Consider the following 17,208-nt stretch of genomic DNA (forward strand, 5'->3'; position numbering starts at 1 on the left):
ATGTGTGTTGAGGTAAATGTCTGGCGTGGGCCAGCACCACCCCATTCTGCAAATCTTTAAATGGCCCTTTGTCTACTTACAAATTCTTGTGTATGTTTCCAGATTGTTGAGCAGCCTGTAATCACTGCTACCGTGACATCGGAAGCAAACGTCGCTCCACCACAGGAGAGTCCAGCCGCAAAGCAGAACACAAGGGCTCCTGACCCTCCTGCGCCACAACCAGCCACAGCGACAGTGATTGTCACCAACGAAACTCCAAAAGAAATAATAATAACAAAGGAGAGATCTTCTTCTACTCCTACACCCCTAAGTAAATTCTTTCGAAAAAAGGTACGTGTGGATTTTCTGGATAGCCGTTTTCCTTTCTGGCTAGATTTATTTATAGGAGTTTTTTCATATACCTCACGATAGGTCCTGGGTTGACCCAGTGTTGAAAGGCTTCTTAGAATGGATGATGCCACAGCAAAACCAGATTAAATGCAGGTTTTCCATGGGAGAGTCTTTATTTATTTACTTGCACATGTCAATGACTTCAAAAATTGCTCATTGAGCAGCAGAGCTAAAGGAAATAACCGCTCATTTGTCTTTTATGCATGCCCTGTCCATTTCTCAAAAGCTCAAAGCAACCTGCAATATAATAGCAACTTGAAACATCAAACGTCGCTTTTATTTGTGCTAGATTTAATTACATCAAACATACCTCTATTAACACATCAGCTGAGGTATCCCTATCAACAAAAGTAACTGTCATCAGCAAATGAGAGCCAAATCAGTAGCAGGGGTACCATCAATGCAACATTATGTCTTTGGTAAGCCATAAAATAGCCAGTCAGTTAGGCTTCCTGGATGACTGGATATTCTCCTTGAACCCAGACGTGCCTGGAATTTCCTCCCAGGATACAACTGTTATCACTGGTGAAACTAAACCCACTGCATCAACATAGCATGAGAGACAGAACGCATTTGGGCTACAGCTGTAGCAGCACTGGCTGTAATATGATCCCACACTATACTGTTTTTAAAAAAATGAAGTCCCAGGAGATTGCTTCTGCTCTGCCTTATTGAGGATGCATTCTGCCTTATTGAGGATGCATTCTCCTGCAGCTAGATAACTGGTTACATCTGGTGAGCTGGAAGACCAAATTTAATTGCATCAGTGCAACAGCTAATGCCATATGCTAATAAAATTTACATCAATGGGGATGCAGTTTGACAAGCACCACATCAATATTTGTTGTTCTGGAGTGGTTACAAGGGTTTCTTTGAACAGTGCCATTGGATTTTAATGTCCATGCTGTATTTTATTTCATAGCTGTGATTTAAGGTATTCTGTCTTTCTGTTCGGTCATCTTTTGTTGCAATATAGCAATGCTGCATTACATTTTATACTAAGAGTAAAATAAAAGTTGAAGATGACATGGTGACCATATCACAGCCGCTAATAATGGTGCTGGTTCTTTTTAAGGTTGTGTATTTTCTGATTTATTATTTGTTCTAACTGTCTTGTCAGTAAACTCAGGACCTCTCCAGACATCCATTTTATGTGAATTCATGATTATTTGTGCTGATGGTGGTATCGGGGCGATTATTTGCAATCCTGCTTTCAGTGGGGCAAACGTACTGATGCATTTCCAAACAGTGCATCTCCCCAACTTCCTCCTGAAACCCTGTAACATTCCATACCACAAATGTTCGCTGGTCATAATTTGCTGTGCCATAGCACACGTGTGCCCCTTCAGACTCCTTTCCAACATTGCAGCAGCATCTCTCAACAACTAATAAAGTGGACTGTCCAATATAAATCCACCACTAATGAACACCCGCAAAATGTCTGGAGGGGTCCTCAATTGATGTAATTTCTATTACTACTGTTAATAACACCACAGGCTAAGTAGCTAATGGTTACTTCACTCTTGAAATTTAAGCGTGAAACTGCACATTGTGATGCAAACAATGGGCTGCTGGCAAGAAAAGCAGCTCTGTGTTCAGTTTTCTCCTTTTTCCTTGTGACTGTTTTGCTAATCTTGCCCACATGCTTGACAACACAGCTTTATGGGTTTCCCCAACTCTGCTCCACATAACTGACTGCCCCCTGGTCAGCAGCAGGGTAGCAAATTATGTTGGTCAATACCATGGAAAATTTCACTTCACACTACCAAGGAGAAATGGAAGAACTGGATCACTGACTGCCACCTTCCAGCAGCAACTCTCTGCTCCCTAACATTCAGTTCCTCCCCAACATCTAATGTTATGGGTTACCGCACCAGTGAGTAAACAGGCAGTAGGGATTTCATAGCCTACCTCCTTGGCACTTTGTTAACCACAGTGTTGCAGAAACTCCACCATTGCCATGCCAAAAGTGGACTGAGCAGCGATATTTACAGATACCATGGGCATGTGAATGTGAGCTTTATCTATACATTCAATGAAATCACTTGGTGTACTCTTGCTATACTATACCACTTCACGCTGCAGGTAGGCGGGATGGCATGTCTGAACATAAAAATAAATGCCATGCATGTAGAAATGTAGCATACCAGGGGAAAAGGTTCTAACCTAATTTTCCACCTGGCATGCTAATTTTCTTTGGGAAGGGATCTGATGGTCTGTTTGTTTAAGTCATTTGTGGACTATCAACAGATCTCAAAGTAGTTTATATCACTGAAGCAGTTTGTTAGCTTTTATAAGCAGCCAAATATATGCAGGAAGTTACTAGAAAGGATTTTCTCCAAGGAAACTCTAAAATCTAGTTGTGTTTCACAGAAGGTGGGAGTGGCATCCAGGGTGCAAAAATCCAACCTGTTTCCTATAAAATCGGTCTCTTTAAGTTTGAAATAAATGTTCATCCTTCTGAGATGATGACTCTTATTCCTGTGATTCTGAATTTCTAAAGTAGGCCAATTTAATTTATTTAAATAATTAATTAAATTAAATTCTAGATTTATCTAAATGCATTCCACTGTTCCTTAACATTTGTTACAAATAACCTGCAGACTCCAACAGATGACATCGAGGTGATAAACACGGAGAGGATCGAAGCATCTCCCCAAGCCTCAGCTAAAGTTGAAAGCAGAAGTCAGGAAGTCGCAGAAGTGAAGTCCAAAGGAGATGAGAAGCCCAGCAAAACTAAGGATCTGAGGAAATTATTTAAATTGGTAAGAAGGGTATTTTTGAATCTGTATGAGAGGAGGTATAAAGTATGATCTAGAAGGGGATAATTTGTAAAGTATTTGAAAAAGCCAAACAGAGTAGTTTGAGTACCACAACATTTGTTGGTGGCCTATGGTGGAGCAATTCCTCTCATGATCTCACCATCTCACCTCCCTTCCTTACTCCCACCACCTGCAACAGGCACCATATTAGAAACAGTCAGAACTATAGAGTAAACTCACCACCTCCATAAGTCATACAACAGATAATGGGCACTTAGAAGTTCCAGACAGGTGTGTATTGTGGAATCAAAGCTCTTCATACATGCACGTTTCTTGACACTGCCAGCATCAAAATGCCAATGTATAATTTCCTCCCATTTAATCCACATTTACCCCAATTTCTGGAGAACCTTAAGGCCATTCCCTCTTCTAAATGTTTGTTGATTTTTCACTCCACACAATCAGTCAAACAGCACCCACCAGTGAACTCTAACAGGACCTGCTCAAAGTTGTTGCCTGCCTTCAGAATTGCAGCAAGCCTATAAAGAACACCCGAGGAAATGAGAAGTCTCCACATTTGCCCTAAACTGACATACAGTATTTAAGGGGCTCCGTAGATTTGAAAGAGGGAGGTATGCTTTATCTGGATTGGATTCATTTGAAAAAAGTTCACAAGTGTAAAAACAGGGTTAGGGGCTAAGGAATCTAGCTAGCATTGCCTGTTAAAGTCCTCTGTAACCACAACATTACAGAAACATGGTAAGAAGAAATGCATCTAACCCTTTGTTATTCTAGCCAGTCAGAGGTGACGCAGTAGTAGTTGCTCCAGAAGAGGTAAATGGGCAAGCCCCTGATGCCCAAGTAAGTGTATGGATTCGATCTTCTCTTGGTGACGGGTTCAGCTGGTATCTACTTCCAGAGCCTTACTTTGCTGTTTCTTCTTCTTTCATGACAGCAAAACTCATCTGTCCATTGAGCATGTTTTGTTCAGCCTCTGACCAACTGTGTTCCATACTTTACTTGCTTCATTTTTTGCAACTGAATTTGGGACTGTTGGGTTTAAAAACTGTCACTATCGCCTTTGGAAACAAATCTCTGTATCCATAATTGCAGTCAAAACTAAAATTAATAAATTGTTTGGGTTTTTAAATGACCAGATTTAGCAAAAGCACTGCAATCATATATCCAATAGTTCATGCATTTTATACATTTCTAAAGAACCTCTAACACCATTTTAAGCTACCAGATCTTTACAAAAATTCAATGTAAGGATAAATAAAGACAATTCCGTCTTATCTGTATGTTTGTTCTCAAGTTTGTTTTAAAATCCTCCCTATGTTCTTATTTTTATGTGTAGTGCATGTCAGTCTGGCATCTGTGTAAAGTTATTAATACTGTATCAAGTCCATTCACTTCATATTAACTTAGTTTGCTATTTCTTCTACAGTAGTGAAATAATACATTTAAAAGTTAATGGGTTGAATCCAACACTGCTGTTCTGCTCACACAGCAGATTTTCACTTATGCAGAACTTCTCCCTCTCCTTTCAGTAACTCAATAACTGTTCCAGACAGTTGGGGGACTTTCCAGAGCAGATTTGGGGTGGAGGGTGTCACAGGAAAAGAAGAGGAAGATCCTATCTTGATGGAACTCGTGTTCCATTGCAAAAGTGAACTTCCAACTAGTATATTAATTTACTGCATTTAATTAAAGGTTAGCTCTTTATCTTGCAACCAGTGATTATAAGTACCTTTGCTTCTTTTTCCCAGTTATGTGCTGTTAAAACCTTTGCCACCATTAATACATAACGAAGTAGAAATGGCTGTACTGCAGTCTTCATATATTGGATCAAATGATTTGAGATTTAGTACCTGACGTGGACAGTACAGGCAGCAGACTGATAGCTTTCATTTGTGAAATGTGGATACTCCTTGCTGTCCATTGTGAGCCACAAAACATAGGCCTATTGCTGAAGCCTGTGAGCTAGCCGAAGCTTATCTTTTGGGGGCTCAGGGGTCCCACTGGCCCATCACAACCCCTCCAGGAGCAACATGACATTGGAAGATGCACCCAGTGTGTGGGGTGTGTAAGCTCTCTGGATGAAGGACTGACTGCCCATGAACCATATATAAGCCACTGTGAGCTCTTTGCAAGAAAAGTCAGCAATAAGTGTAACAAATAAACACCCCTTCTCAGTTTGCACTGGGTAAATAGGGGACACTTACTTTTCTTTACGATGTTTGGTGTTGGGCATTGCACTGGTTGTTATCAATTCATTTAGCCGACCGTCCCTTTCAGTAAGCCTTGAGGCCTTACATTATAACACTGTACATATGCAATGTGCCTACAACACTTCACCGTTGCTAAGGGAACAGTTCCCAATCAGCTCCATTTAACTTCATGGTGGTGGCAACAGTATAGAGCCCTGAAAGAAGAGGGAAGAGGTCACAGCACAGCAAAAAAACGTGCAGAATAAGACTGTTTGCTGCACCACTCTGGAGCACTGCCAGTGCAAGGGCCCATTTGTCCTCTCCTCTGTTGGGGGCATCCCCTCTGGGATGCTCTGCTATCACTTTCCTGATCTTTACCAAAATGCAGTCCACCAAAGGTTGAAGAGTTTGATTGATTCAGGTCTCGAATCAATTAAAATCTCTGGGGCAGACGTGAGTAGCATTCGTCGGGAAAACTATGATCCCATTAATCTGGTTTTCCTTTCTCAAAAAATGCTTGCTGCCTACAAGCTGAGACAGATTGTTGGGTCTGGATCAGCTGTTAGGAAGGGGAGTGATACAGTTCATTATTTACAGCTTTACTTTTCTATTTCCCTGCGTTCTTTCCTTCAACATTAAAATGTGCCAAATTTGCTGCTTTGAAACATGCTGATATTCTGCCTGATTCAAAGATAAGATGATACCCTGAACATGCTCTTTCCACTTAGCTCAAGGGCAACCTTTTCTTGACACCACCATTTGTTCTTCACAGTCAGCTGAAACTTGTGAAGAGAAGGAGTGGGATGATCTTAGAAATCACAGGGTGGTTGCGGTGGGGCTGCATTTTTAAAAATGCAGAGCTCCTGTGTTTTTAACAGTTTCATGGCAGGTGGAAACGGGGGGGGGGGGGAATAATTTCCTCTTAACTGTACATCCTTAGTAATTGCTAGAGGGTCACATACTTCCTTTAGTGCTTCCCCAACCCACCTATCCCTTATGTCAGTCCCTCAGCTTTTAATTCAAACCAGCCATGAATAGTTTGTGTAGACATAATGGCCCAGTCTGCATGGAACACTAAACCAGATCATGGCTTAGTGCAAATGAGCAGGCATGTGGGTTCCTGGAGAGAACTGCTTTGCTTCTTCTCTGGTCCTGCTCTGCTCTGCTGCAGAAAGCCAAGCCATGGTTTGGCTTAGTGTTACATCCTAACCCAGGCTCATTGTTTAACTAGCAGACAAACCAGGAACTGAAGCCAAAGTTTGTTCTATGGCTTACTGCTCATAGTTTGCTTGTTTGCCATGGTTCAGTCAGCCATCCCGAGCCTTTAGTCATTGTTTGTTGTAACCATGGTGGACAACGATGCACCTAAGCTAACCTTTGTTTCAAATACTGGGCTTGTGTTATCACAGTGGTTAACGGTGTGGCTGATAAAAACTGTAGGTATTTGGAGAAATTGAAGAGCTACAGAGAGAAGAAGGGAAGAGCTACAGGGAGGGCAGGAGTGCCAGCATGGCCCCGCGACCATGGTTGCCTGGGGGCCATGGGTGCCATGCAGTGTGCATGACCATGGCACCCAAATCTGTAGGTGCCCAGCCTCTTCATGGGGAAATTTGTGGGTGCTCAGGCACCCAGGGTCCCAGGGAGTTGGCAACTATGAGTGAGGGTCTCTGCAATCAAGCAGCCCACACCTACATCTCTTAATTGTGGTTTGAGTCTTGAGCAAGGCACTGCTTGTGCACCAGCCTACACATAATAGTAGGGATGTTTGAAAAGAAACAGCATGGGAACTTCCTTCATGCAGACTCCAGAAGCTGATTCTGCAATCTGTAAATGTTATTATGCCAGAGGTATGGATTCAGAGGTTTCATACACCAAGGCAAGCTGCCCGAGCAAATTAAATTCAGAATGTTTTTTTAAAAAATAATAATTAAAACTTAAGAGTTTTACATTAACCCACAGGTTGCCTATAAACCCTGAAAATATCATGACCTGTGACTTTCAGCCACCTTTAAAGCATGTGTGTGGCTTCCAGATGTATAGCTTGGGCATAACATCCCAGATGCACAATAATGGCTAAAGGCAGGGAAAGGGGTCATATTATTTCGTTTCACTTTGTAATCTAACATTGCCGTTCACTTCCTCTTTCTTTTAAACAAACTGTAGCATTTTGTTGTGAACCTTTTTGAACTTTGTCCATATCCTGTTCTTATTTCACTCCCTTTGCTATAGTGAACTGTCTTGTAATCGTTGTTACTTTGGAAACAATAATAATATTTTAAAAATGAATGAATGTAAAAAGTCATGTTTTCTCCATTTGCAATTCCATGCAGAATTTTCTATGGCATTGGACTACCTTGACCAAATCATGGCTTGTCAATCTTCTGGTGGAGTATTGTAATTTTACACTGTGGAAATTTCTCCTTGCAATCTTTCTTTTCTGTAGCCCAGTGTCATTTATCTGTTATCTTGATCTTTCAAATCTTTCTCTGTCTCTGTCTCCCATCTCTGGCGTGGGAAGAGAACACTGTTACTGCTTTGTTGTAATGCTGTTGTTGCATGCATGCATGAGAAAACATTGTGTCTCTAGGGTTGTGTTTAGATGGTAACTTCCTAGGCTCCAGATTATAGATCCTATTATTATGCAAATTATACCTGCTGACATTTCCTACTCTGCATAACTATGAAAGGTGCAGGAGCCCTGATCTCCTTTGCATCTGGCCAGCCTAGTTGCCAACATGAGAAACTGCATTATACCAAGTCAGGCCAGAAATCTATATAGTTCAGTACTGACCACACTTGATTGACAGTGGCTCTGCAGGATTTGAGAAAGGGGTTCTCCAAGCCTCACCTGGAGATGCCAAGGATTTAACTAGGGCCTTCTGCATGCAAATAAAGTGGTCCCATTAGGGATTCCAAATTTTAGGGTTCGTAGTTAATGTTAAGTATGAACCCTGTGTTTGATGTATCGATTACTCATTTTGTGGGGTGCAGTGAAATGTGGGGTTTTCACTGCAAAACAACTGCAAAGGTTTGGCACAGGTTTGGAGGGGATTCCAAATTTGGGGGTTCATAGTTCATATCCAGTACGAACCCTGTGTTTTATGTATCAATTACTCATTTTGTGGGGCGCTGCAAAACACAGGGTTTTCGCTGCAAAACAACTGCAAAACTTTGGCACAGGTTTGGAGGGGTTCCTAAATTTTGAGTTCATAGTTAATTTTCGAAAAGAAAGTGCTCTGTCATAAAAAGGGGGATACCTTTTTGGTTTAGGAAGCTGTGGCGGTTATTGCAGTGTTAAGCAGTACACCATGCAAATCCCACGTTCATCTGCAGCTGGTTCCAGTCAATTGGGTGAGCGGCATTGATTCAAACAGCCCATGTGTCTTGCCATGTGGTTCAAATATCGCTGCAGCCTTGAAGTCACTAAGCAGCCTTCAGCAAACTGCTACCTCTTAGCCTCAGAACTCCATCTATAATATGGGAGTGGCAGTCACCCTGGACTGCTTTAGAGGATTGTTGTAACTACTACCAAGATTATATTTGTGGCATGCTTTGGACACTCTCTAAAAACATGTTAGGGATGCCTGAATAAGATCCATCTAGACATGGCCCTAACTTAAATGCCTTTCCTCGATTTTTTATTATGCATGGAGAAATATAAAAACAACAGACATGTGTAAAAAGAAATGCTTTGCAGAAAGCCACTTGTGCATTTTCCTCCACGAGAGTAGTCCCACAACTGTAAAAAGGGCAACTTGTGTGAGAGAGAGAGGGCAGGAGGGTGGCAGGCTGAACATACTAGTATTATGATATGCAGCCCAATCCTATGCATATGCAGGGAGAAATAAACCCTACCATGGCTCTTATTTCCTCATTAAGTGTGCATAGGATTGCAGCAAATAGATTTTCCACCATTTGGGTTGCATGTGCATTGGAGGCGAAGTAGTTTTAATTTTAAATAAACTGGGGGGCCTCCTGCCAAATGCATTTCTTTCTTTCTTTCTTCTTTTAAAAAATAACTGCTGTTTGAAACTGCTTTAGACACTGGACTTCAAAGACAGGCCCTTGACCCAGGCTGAGAACAGAGAACCTGTGGCTGAGAGGAGCCAAGAGAGTTCAGCAGAGAACCAGCAAGGAAACAAACAGGAAGCCAAAGACCAGCCAGACTCCACAGAGCAACAAACAGCCGAGACAGACTCCCTTCAGAACGGAGGGGAAGCTGCGAAGGAAAACACTGTGAAGAGGATAGAGAAGAGACAGTCATTCGGAGGGTTTTTTAAGGGCCTTGTACGTTACCTTTCATTTTTCTTTAGCAATCCTGGTGTAGCCACCATTCTGGGAAGCTTTCGTGTATAAGCATGTTCTGTTCCCAGGAGTTCACTTGTATGCCAGTTTGTCAATTGGGGTTGTAATGCGTTTGGTAAAGAGCAGGGCCGGTGCTAAATTTAAAGGGGGGCTGGGCAAGGAGCCTTCTCCTTAGGCATGGACAAATCTCTCAATTTTGGTTTCTCATTTTTCCAAACTTATATTCAGTTCTCCATGTTTCCATAGCAGTTTTCAACTTTTTCTTTTTTAAGTCCTCTGAAAAAAAATATCTGGGTTTTCTCCTAATCTATACACTTTTGTGTGCAATTTTGCCTTATATACACATTTTTGCAAACAATTTTCCTACTATGATGCATTGTTGCATGGTGTTTCTGCATTTTAGTACACATTCCCCTTTTTATACACTTTTGTAAACAATTTTTGGTTGCAAAATTCAGAAAAGTCTGGATTTTGATGGATAATTGTGTTATGGTTCATGCATTGTTTGGGGACATACAAATTAGATGTTTTTGCACTAAAATTGCATTAAAATGCAAGTAAGGTAAATTTCTCCCTACTACTACTCCTCCCTAACCTTGTCCGGTGACAACAGCAGTGGGGTGGCACTTAGTCCAGTATTGAAAAGAGAAACACTGGGTAAAAAGGCTGATTCAACAGCCGCCACCATCATACATTTCCTATGAATCTTGGACTGTGAACCTGACTGCCTGTTTTTCATCTTTTCTTCTGCTGGATCAATCCCAATTCTTACCCCTTCCCATCTCCAGTTCATATATGTGTCAATTCTTATCCCTTCTTACCCCTGCCAATTCTTACCCCTTCCCATCTCCTGTTCATATATGTGTCATGTCTTCTAGATTGTGAGCCTTTGGGCAGGATACTTTGTGCTTTATTTTTTCCAATTGCTAATCATTTAGCAGGGGGAACTAAATTAACAACAGCAATACATACGTGTATATACTGAAAGCACTTTGACTTCATCTCTTCCAACTACTTGCTATAAGGAAAGCTAAAGGGATAAGCAGAGACTCCTGGAACCTCTTGGAGGCCACTGCTAATAACATCATTTATTTGAGCCTTCCTTATACATGTGAATGCTAATGGTGATTTTTTTTTTTTAAACAATGTATGTACGTAGGGTCATAACTTCTAATGTGTTAGAACTGGCAAATCTAAACTGGTCTAACCTCTTCTTGCCTACCAGATCACATAAGGCCCCACAACATACTGGCTTTTCTGCATGAATAATTCAAACCACATGAAGGTTATCTTATGAATGACATTAAATGCAAAATAAACTTTCCTGAGACATGAGCTTTCAGATGCTACAGCCAGGACTGGATGTTTTCTGTGATTCTGCACAAGCACAGAGAAAGTGCAAAATGGGATCACTGGGTGCATAACCTCGTCTTTCTTTTCTTAAAAACCCAAGTTTCTAGTCCTTTTGCTTACCAACCTTAAGTTGCAAGCATGCAAGCAGTCTCTGACTCAAGAGCTGCTGAATAAGATTTCCAGTAGTCTAAGTGTACTATTTCAAAGTCCTGGCTCCTCCCCATAACCTACTGGTTATGGACATATTACAGGTTTTCTTTTGATACAATTTTTTTTTTACTCAGCATTGTGTAGAATTGTTTTTAAGTGAAAATTTACACACAGCCTATTTCACTGTCTGTATAAAATGGGCTACAAGCTTAGTAAGAATGTAAGTGGAAAACGCCTATGTGATGCTCCAACATAATCAGCTATTTAGCATCTTCATCAATATCTTTACATCTCTCTCTCTCTCTCTGTTTTTTCCCCCGTCAACAGAGCCCCAAACGGATGTCCGATGCCGAAGTACAAACAGATCCAGTATCAATTGTGCCTTTTGTGAAACCCAAGTAATGAATACACCGAACCAAATGACGGATCGTTGGATCTCTGCCATCATTTTCCCCCACCCATGCAGTGCAAAAAAGGAGACTTCCTTCGGTTCATTTCTCTTCCCTTCCACCCCCTTGCTTCGTGTGGTTGTTGCCAAACAATAGCTGTGCTAGGCTCAAGCAAAGACTGGTGTACATTCTGGATTTCTTCAGAAGGTTTTCTTCAAATAGGCTAACTTAAAGGTCACAGAAAAGCAATGGAGAAACTCTTAGAGTTGAGGACAGCTCAGCTGCTGGGAAGGTTAATGGGAAAGGAAAAGACAAGAGAGTTGTGTCAGTCCAAGGGGTAGGGAGAGCAATATTGACTATGGCCACCAACATAAAAATCCTCACGACACAAAAGCTCACCATTCTTAGGGCAAAGCCAGATGTTACTTTAATAGCTCTATTATCAACCACATCTGTGTATGTGTGCATTTTAAAATTGAATACCAGGGGCATGTGGGGAGGGGAGGTTTATCCCTCCCCCCCCCAGCTACGAAGCTGATTAAAATTAAGCAAAGGGAGTGTCTTCTTCCCATTCTATCAAAGCTAATTGCTGTTAGTGGAGGGCAATTTTTGTCAGGATTGCATCTGGGAAGAGAATTGTTAAGGTTCCCTTTCCTTCATGCTGCAGTCCCTATGAAAATTGGGGAGGCGGGGAAAAGCATGTGCCTGGTCTTGAGTTTTTCAAAACAAGATGTGGTTGCTAATTAGAGCATTAAAGTAATGCTTGGTTTTGACTGGAGACCTCTGCTCCCACATCTGGCCCTGTCATGCCATCTTATGGCAGAGTTCCCCCCCCCCATACTCTGTCTCTGGGCAGCCTCACTGAACCAAGACATACGTCTCTGATGACCAGATCTTAATGTGCATGCCTTTGTCCAGGGCTGAGCCCAGCATATTGATCCACTTCACCTAACCCCTGCAAGGGGAAAGCAAAATTATGAGAGTCTCTTATTACCCCCAGCTGCAGTAAACATGTTGGGCAGTTTATTAGAGCTGCCAAATTTAGTGCACCCAGTTAGCATATTCATAATTTGTATCTTCATTGCTTTTTTCTTTACACAATATGCAGATTGTGTTTCCCTGGTTTGCAGGCTGATTACAGCCCTAACGGTTCTTTATCCCAAGCCTGCATTCCAAGCTCTCCCTGTATGTGTACCTATGCAGATAAGGTCTACTTGTATGTGTACCTATGTGTACCTATGCAGATGTCTACTTGTTAACAATCTTTACAGCACATCATACCAGTTTAAGCTGGACTGATTAGAATAACTGTGAGCACGCAGCAGTGTTGCAGTCAAGTGGTGTAGAATCCTTCCTTGTCATAAGCGTGGAGAATAGCGGAGACTAAGTTGCTCAGGAAGATGGTGGTCAAAGCTCAATGTTTGTGTTAGCCAGCAAAACTGCAACCTGAAGGTTCAGATCTTCCCACTTGCCTATCTCTGAACATGGGGAAGTTATCTTATACTGTGTTGAGACCATTGGTCCATATAGCTCAGCATTGCCGCCTCTAAATGGTCACAGCCCTCCAAGATCTCAGGTCTTTCCCATCCCAATATGTGAGATTGAATCTGTCACCTACAATATTGCAAAGTATGAGTTCTCTCACTGTGCTGTTGTTCCTTTCGATTGCCTGTGGCTACTCTAGGAATCAAAATCAGTTTTGTAGATGTATCGTCAGGTGAGAGAGACAACCTTTTAAGAGGCGGCAGTCTTCTTACACCTCTCTGTAACCTGGTGCAGATATAATGGGCATGGTTAGCATTTGTTGCTAACCCTGGTTCTATCCTTTGCAGTGAAAAGATCTAGTTTTCCTAGTTATGCTCTATAACCAGAGAATAGCTCTGTTAGTCATTCTCAGCTTCATAAATATGTGGTTTCCTAACCTGTGGCTTATGAAGCCTGAAACAATTGCCCAATGTATATAGGGCGAACTTGTTGCCTTAACCGTAGTTTGGTCATTACAGATGCAGTACATAACCACAGCTAATGGAAACTATGGTTTGCAAACACACTTCAGTCCATAGTTTCCCACCCTATTTTCCAGGCAACTCTTAATGATCATCTAATTAATCAGATGCAGTGCTTAACCATGGTTAAGAAAGTAAACCACAGCTAAGTGTTATGTCTGCATAGGGTAATGTGGAAGATGGAATGATTATTCTAACAAACAAAGTAAGAAAACATTCTAAGCCTGCAATTCTAAACAAAATACAATTACTCAGAATTAAGATTTATTGAACAGTAGACATTGCATTGGGTTGCACAGCATAATAAGGGTCCTGTTTAAAATAATTATAGTTAGATGGAGGTGATAAGAAGGATTCTGTTTTTGTGGCAAAATTATGTGGAGGGTGGAAGAATAAGTATAAAGCTTTTAAAATCATCATTTGATAAATTGAACATTGACAATATTTTTTTTAATAAAAAAAGTTTGTGGTTATAAGTGCCAAGGTCATATAACTCAACTTTTAAGAGTGTGCTTCAAATTGATTTTCAAGTTATTAATATTGAAAAGGCTGAAATGTACAGGACTTCTAACTCATTCTCATCTATTTTCTTCCTTGATGTAATAAAATGGGGGGGAATTAGCTTTTGAAAAGAAAGTGATTAAAGTATTAACAAAAATGCAGCACAATGGAGCCCTTTATATCACTAACTCAAAGGATGTATTTACTTTTGTTATTAATTTTTTTCTTATCATTAAAGAAAAACACTTCAGTTTTACAGAAACATTTTTTAGTTTATGCCTGTAACTAAACTTAATTCTTAAACGAAAACTATACCAGATTATAAGACTGAACAAAATTTTGCCTGCTTCCAAAAGATCATATGAGATGCAAGTTTAATAGTGTTCATGGAAAATTCAGATATGTATGTTATTGTAAAAGCAAGGAAGAATAAGACTAATGATATAAACTAGCACCTGAATTCTAAATAGTTGTATATTTTGATTTTCTCCTGATTCAATAAACATTCCTGAAGAGAACTCATTTGCATTTTTAGTGTTTCAACTGAAAGTCATCATTCATGGTCACAGTTATTTTAAATCTGATATGGAGTTGATGGAAGAAGATTATACAATACAGTGGTACCTCGGGTTACATACGCTTCAGGTTACATACACTTCAGGTTACAGACTCTGCTAACCCAGAAATATTACCTTGGGTTAAGAACTTTGCTTCAGGATGAGAACAGAAATCGTGCTCCAGCGGTGCGGCGGCAGCAGGAGGCCCCATTAGCTAAAGTGGTGCTTCAGGTTAAGAACAGTTTCAGGTTAAGAACGGACCTCCGGAACAAAGTATGTACTTAACCCGAGGTACCACTGTAGTATTTTAAAAGCGAATGGATGTGTTCTTGGAGACTAACCACCACACAGACTGTTTACATACATTGTACCTAAGTCAGTTTTTGCATATCCCATTTCTACTAAACTGAATGGGACAGAGTGGTGGAACACCGTATCAGCTAATACACACATTAGCCACAATCTAGCATAGACCCTAGAGCCTGCTAGTTGAGGAAAACAGAGCAATGGACTAGATCGGCCATTGCTTAGATCCAGGACACACATTTGCATGCATTATACATACTCACCCAATTTTGCATGCCAGTGCACATGCAAGTTTTAAGCAAATCTGTGTGCCCTTTCTTGGCAATGTGTAAGTGCCCCCCCTATGGTACTATATGCAAGGCTACTTTACCCTGCTGGTTACTGATGTTTGGTAAATATTGTCTGGTAAGGTAAAAAGTAAAGGTAAAGGACCCCTGTATGGTTAAGTTCAGTCAAAGGCACTCATCTTGCTTTCAGGCCGAAGGAGCTGGCATTTGTCCACAAACAGCTTCCTGGGTCATGTGACCAGCAGGACTAAACCACTTCTGACACAATGTGACAGAAGCCAGAGTGCACGGAAATGCTGTTTACCTTCCTGCCACAGAGTTGCCTATTTATCTACTTGCACTGGCATGCTTTCGAACTGCTAGGTTGGCAGGAGCTGGGACAGAGCAACAGGAGCTCACTCCATCGCAGGGATTCGAACCACCAACCTTCTGATCGGCAAGCCCAAGAGGCTCAGTGGTTTAGACCACTAGTTGAAAGGATAAAGAAAACTTAATATTTATTACTCATGGCAAATAAAGCCATTCCAAGTCTAAGTTTTAAATGTGACCAATATGGATCCAAGAAGTTAACACCAGTATATGCTAACTCATACTGACTGAACTTGCAGAAGAAGCAGGAAGGAAGTAAAGCCTGAGTAGACTATCTGCTCATGTTGCCTCTTATTTGCTTTTCTTCTAAACTAAGTCTCAAATTCTGTAACCCAGGGGTGGCCAACTCCCAAAAGACTGTGATCTACTCACAGAGTTAAAGATTGGCAGTGATCCACACCCTTTTTTTTGGGAGGGGGGGGTTTTTTGGTGAGTTTTTTTTGGTGAGTCAAACTTGTTGAGCTTCTTTTGGGGGAGCCAGTGATCTACCAGAGATATCCAGTGATCTACCTGTTTGACGTGCCTGCTATAACCTTTCCTCTTGGGGGAATCACTCTATCCCCTTATCATTTTGGCTTACCTTTTCTGAACTTTTCCCAACTCTACAATATTCATTTGAGGTGAGACGACCAGGGCTAGTATTAGCTACTACAAGAACTTCAAAGCTAGCTCAGTAGCATACAATTGGTAGCAAAATAATTTTAATACCAAAAGTATGTCTCGCATGGGGAGAAGAATGACCATGTTCTCTGCATTTTGGAGGGCTTTTTGTTTTGTTTTTGTTTTTTGCAGGGGGAGTTGACAAGTGTGTTGGGTCATCTGACTTCGTGAACAGCAATTAACAAGCATTAAGTGAATTGGGAAACGACTCCCAAGCAATTTCTACAGCACTTGAAAGAAGACATGTGTGCATTCCTTTCACCCTTCATCTCTTCCACACACTGGAGCAATTGCAGGGCAGCTTTTTTCCACCTAGTGCATCTTCAGCTCCAGATGTGCTTGAGCACAACTGAAATATAAGCCTCAGTTTATAGTGCTACACAATTTGTCGCACCACAGAACATCAGTCAGGCCAGTGGAGTGGGGGAATTCAGTTTTCCATAACAATGAAATAAAATGCTCCTGGCTCTCCCTGTGACCTCTGTGATGTTTCTGAAGGATACCTTCAGTTTTATTAGGTTAGTTCGTGAACTTAAGCACAGATACATGGATGCAAAGTAACTTTTAAATCAAGGAGACTGACTGCGAACATCTGTCCTAAGAAGGAGGAAGGGACTGCATGAACAATTCAGAATTGGCTCTCGCAAGAGGTAGAGAAGACTGCCAGTTTGCATTGCTTTAAAAGATTAGACAAATTCAGAGAAGACAGGGCTTTCAGCAGCTACTAGTTAGAATGGTTATGCTCTGCCGCCACTGTGGGAAGTTGTATGCCTCCCGGGTGAATACCAGTTGTTGGGATTCACAAGTAGGGAGAGAACTGGTACTTTCATGTCCTGCTTCCAGGCTACCCATGGGCAACTGGTTGACCACTGCGAGAAAAAGAATACTGGACTAAATGGGCCTTTGCCAAAAGGGAAGTTGAGGCTTTTGTCCAAAGTAAGATGATTAGCTTTTAAATTATGA

At 41.2% G+C, this 17,208-nt stretch overlaps 1 protein-coding gene across 5 annotated transcripts in view; it reads left to right on the forward strand.

Moving 5' to 3' along the window:
- BCAS1 (brain enriched myelin associated protein 1) overlaps window positions 1-14,584 on the forward strand; it is a 51,703-nt gene extending 37,119 nt beyond the window's left edge. For 2 of the 5 annotated variants that reach the window (XM_079979288.1, XM_079979291.1), the window contains 5 exons: window positions 103-330; window positions 2,994-3,155; window positions 3,948-4,013; window positions 9,404-9,649; window positions 11,498-14,584. In XM_079979288.1, the coding sequence (XP_079835414.1) occupies window positions 103-330; window positions 2,994-3,155; window positions 3,948-4,013; window positions 9,404-9,649; window positions 11,498-11,572 (777 nt within the window). In that variant the 3' untranslated portion in view covers window positions 11,573-14,584. The other 3 variants (XM_079979290.1, XM_079979289.1, XM_079979292.1) reach the window with 3 other exon arrangements.
- Window positions 14,585-17,208: the final 2,624 nt, after the last annotated feature.

This window comes from Podarcis cretensis (assembly GCF_951804945.1).
Source record: "Podarcis cretensis genome assembly, chromosome: 6".
NCBI classification, from domain to species: domain Eukaryota; kingdom Metazoa; phylum Chordata; class Lepidosauria; order Squamata; family Lacertidae; genus Podarcis; species Podarcis cretensis.